This window comes from Pygoscelis adeliae, unplaced genomic scaffold, assembly GCF_000699105.1.
Source record: "Pygoscelis adeliae isolate BGI_AS28 unplaced genomic scaffold, ASM69910v1 Scaffold113, whole genome shotgun sequence".
Classification (NCBI taxonomy): Eukaryota; Metazoa; Chordata; class Aves; order Sphenisciformes; family Spheniscidae; genus Pygoscelis; species Pygoscelis adeliae.
This window is the reverse complement of record NW_008825108.1, coordinates 15,005,509-15,009,359: the sequence shown is the minus strand read 5'-3', so window position 1 is coordinate 15,009,359 and position 3,851 is coordinate 15,005,509. Positions and strand designations below refer to the sequence as shown.

Genomic DNA, 3,851 nt, shown 5'->3' with positions numbered 1-3,851 from the left:
GCTTGTAAAGGAACGGAACGTACATGTCATTAAAAATCTGGATAGCTGCAAAGCCTTCTTAATAGTCATACCAGTGAAGTTGTCTTAGAATAAAAGATGAAGCTTTTCCAGAGTAAACAGAGCTACGGGGTCACTTGCAAACCTTCTAATGAGAAAGGGTTTTTGATAAGGCAATGGTGGAAGAACGTTTACTGAGCAAAGCAGCACCTATTTACACCTACTGTGTCACTCCAGAGCAGTTGTTGTTCAGAGGCTGCAGGACTATTTGTCTGTCTCATGTAAACATAACTGTTTCCTTCATTTGTTTTCAATGCAGAAGTTCACACCATGCTGGATGCACTGTTACCGCCAGATACTTATTTCAGATTCAACCCTCTTATGAATGAAGACATACCTCTGGATGAAAGTCGTAAAGAGAAACTCAATCAGCTGCAGACAGATGGAATTCGTTACTTAGAACGAAATGAAGAAAAACTGAGAAAAGCTGCAAAAATATTAACACAAGAAAAAACAACTTTGCAGAGACTTCAGGACTGGATAAGATTAAAGGCTGACATGTATGAAGGCCTTCCATTTCTTTCCAAACTGTGAATATGTAATGCATGAAAGATCGTAAATGTAAATCTTGTTCCAGAAAATCCGTTCAGTACTGTAAAGGAAGAATGTTTACTGGGGGTAAATAACATCTTTGGAGAGCTATCACAATTCTGGAGAAGGCAATTCAGGATGGCTGTTTTGTCCACACTCACTTGATGCAAGGTTTTATGGTGTTAATTATTTTTTGAACTTTATGGATCTTACTGTTCCTCTACTTCAGTTTCTTAAAGTCGGTAAACCTGAAAATTATGAAAACAGTTGTGCTATGCATTTTTGGATGTATGTACCATAATTATGGTGGCAGTAAAAGTTTATTTATTGACTACCAGGCTTATTCAAAATTAACAAAAAAGAAAATCCTCATTCATTTTAGTATAGGCAATATACCTGTTAGGCTCTTATGTAGCCAGTGAATTTAATAGAAATGTAACGTTCTTACAAAACTTTTGCCTGTGTTAATTGCACTTTTACATTTGAAAGATAACATTTAAATCCTTTTTTTTATTTTCAGTGTTTTTTGTACATAACAACAGTATTGAGTAAGATGTTTGGATGACTATAAATGGCATATTAAATTATCAAAATTAACTGATACTTTTAGGACTTGCTGTTTATTGTTTTTATTGGGATAACTTCAGATTGGTTCATTCATTTTTTGAAAATAATCCCAAGCCCCAAAACTTCACTTGAGCAGCTATTCCTGTCACAGGATAAAGGAAATAAAGTCTTGAAATAGTTCACGTGAGTGTGAAGCTTACCATAGAAGCTTCAGTTTTGGATGCCAAACTTCAGGTGTCTCTAGTCAAGAAGAAAATTTGCAGTTGATACATGAAATAATAAATTACGCATTTCCTCCTGTCTTTTAACTTTCATATATGCATCCTCTTGAAATTCCCTTAGAGTTGTGAAGTTGACATTCAGAGCTTACTACGATCTTGCTGCTCATTCCTCTGCAACTTTCTGCTTATGTCAAGAAGGGTGGTTTGGTAAGCTATGACGATACAGTACGTCGGTGAAACAACATTTTCAACAACAGGAAGGTACACGAGTTCTTCGAAACAGCATGACTGCAGTGAAATTTGAGTTAGACACAGCTGCTGTCACACGTTGGGCATGTAGCCATTAATAAGATTGCTTGACAGGTTTCTGGGTGAGTTTTTTTGCCTCTTGGTAGACAGCTACAGTACATGAAAATATTTACTAGATAAAATGTCCGGTTTCACCAAAAACCAGTGCATTTGTCACTTTGCTTTTTGGGACTAATCACCTGCCATTGCGTTATCTACTAAAAATAACATTTACGTTGATAGTCACCTTCTGTACTTGTCTTTAAACACTGAAAATGGTTTTAGGCTGCCTTTAGGAAAGGAACTTTGAGGAAGACAGCTGAGATCCTTCATTATCTTAGGAGTTGCTACACAGTATTCTGTGACGGTGCAAGAAAACATTTGATTTGCGTTGTTCTTTTTCTAATCTGATATATTTTTAATTTTTACCTGTGTCATTTTACGCAGATACCTATACTTTTCTGGTGCTCCCTCAGTTCTCTGGCTTGTTTTTGCCAATGAAGCTTGTAAGTGTCATTAGTGCATAAGCTGTAGCCTTCACGTTTTTTTTAAATTGTTCCCAATGCAAACAAATTCGAGGTGCCTAAGGACTAAAGAAGCCTTTGTCATTCAGTATGTGAGGCAGGGAAAAGAGGAGAAACAGAGGGAAAGAAAAGTTAAAAAGCTACATTCTTTCACTTCTTATCTTTAAATTGCTGTATGTTGTTATCCCCCCCCCCTTTTCTTTTAAACTATGAACACCAAAAGTAGTTCCTTGAATAGGGCAATAAAAATACTAAAAAGGGAACTTTCATGATCTTGGTGCAACTGTACTTTATACAACTTCCCTTCTTCATTCCAATTACTAAGAACTGAGTAAAAGAATAACAAGAGATCAAGCCTTTCCCAGTGGTGTGAGATAGTTTAAGCACACAAAAAAGAAATGTCAACGTCATTCTGATCAAGGCACCTTGTACAGAGTTAAGCTGTGTTGCCAGCATCCTAAATCAAAATAGGCAATATAGGATAGTCTCATGTAACAGCATACATAATACACCTCTTCTTCCCCCGGCAAAGAGCAAAGTCACGGCATCCTCCATAGGGCTATCAAAGGCGTTATTCTGAATTCCTAAGTTTCCAGTCGTTGCTTTTTGGGATAAGCATTTATTTAAGACAATGCTTACCTGTCGTGAACAAAGTGATAACATTTCCACTTAATTGTTATAGAAATAAAACCTGTGAGTTACTAATATTCAGACAGTGGGGTAAGTGCATATACTGAACTGGGCTTGCAGGTTGGAATGTTGTTTCTGTTTGCCATAATGCAAGAGTTTTTCTTCATTGAGAAGTTCTCCAAGTACTCTCTACTCTTCTCATGGATAAATTCAACATTGTACTAAGAGGTGATTAGAGAATGTAAACCAAGAAAGCTTCCAGGCTTTTGAATGAGTACAGAAGATCTCAAATTATTTAAATACCGGGTTTTTTTTCTAGTTCTTTATGAGCTGCCTACAAAGCTTCCACTACAGCTCTGTTGAAAAAACAGTCATTTTGTATAGAGCCTTGGCTTTTCTAATCCGCCTTCCAGAAGACTACATTAAACATATTCTAGGCTGATGAATGCAGCTATGTGGCTGACTTTTTAGATCCCATATTTAAGTTAATGAAAATATACTGGCGAAGACATCGACATTGTCTCCATGTTACTTGCGGTGGCCTTTCCAAGTGGATGTACATAAATGCATTTAATCAGCTCACAGGAGTGAAGGCAAGTACTGCTTTGCCTTCAAAAGGGTACTTGCAAAATGGCACTTGCAGCTGGTTGCTTTCTCTCTGCAAAATCCCAGTGTGGGTTGCTTCAGCCCGCAAACTAGGACATGAGAAGTGCATGGGCTTCAAGTTAGACCGCTGTAAAGCTTGATTTTAATCTTTGGTTTGCACTAAAGGAAGTCTGGTTCAGAGTTGCATAAATAGTAATAATTGAGATAGATAGAGCACATGCGTGTAAAGATAAGTGATAGCAACAACACTAGGTAAATCTCTCATGAAACACCGGTTCACTCTTGTGACTACAGAGGGTAAAAAAATCATAGCTCTTAAACCGATGAGGTCAAGGCTACGTATAAAGAGCAAGAAGAAAAGGCTGTATTTAAATCGGTTCATTCCATGGAAAGATTCTGATTCAGTTTAAATGTCTTCTAATTTTTG

The 3,851-nt window shown here is 37.1% G+C and overlaps 1 protein-coding gene across 3 annotated transcripts in view; it reads left to right on the top strand.

Annotated features, from left to right (window-relative positions):
* The window catches only part of PNPLA8 (patatin-like phospholipase domain containing 8), a 45,563-nt gene extending 44,094 nt beyond the window's left edge, over positions 1-1,469 (top strand). For all 3 annotated transcript variants that reach the window (XM_009327628.1, XM_009327629.1, XM_009327630.1), the window contains one exon: positions 317-1,469. In XM_009327628.1, coding sequence (XP_009325903.1) covers positions 317-591 — 275 coding nt within the window. In that variant the 3' untranslated portion in view covers positions 592-1,469. The remainder of the gene's footprint in view (positions 1-316) is intronic.
* Positions 1,470-3,851: the final 2,382 nt, after the last annotated feature.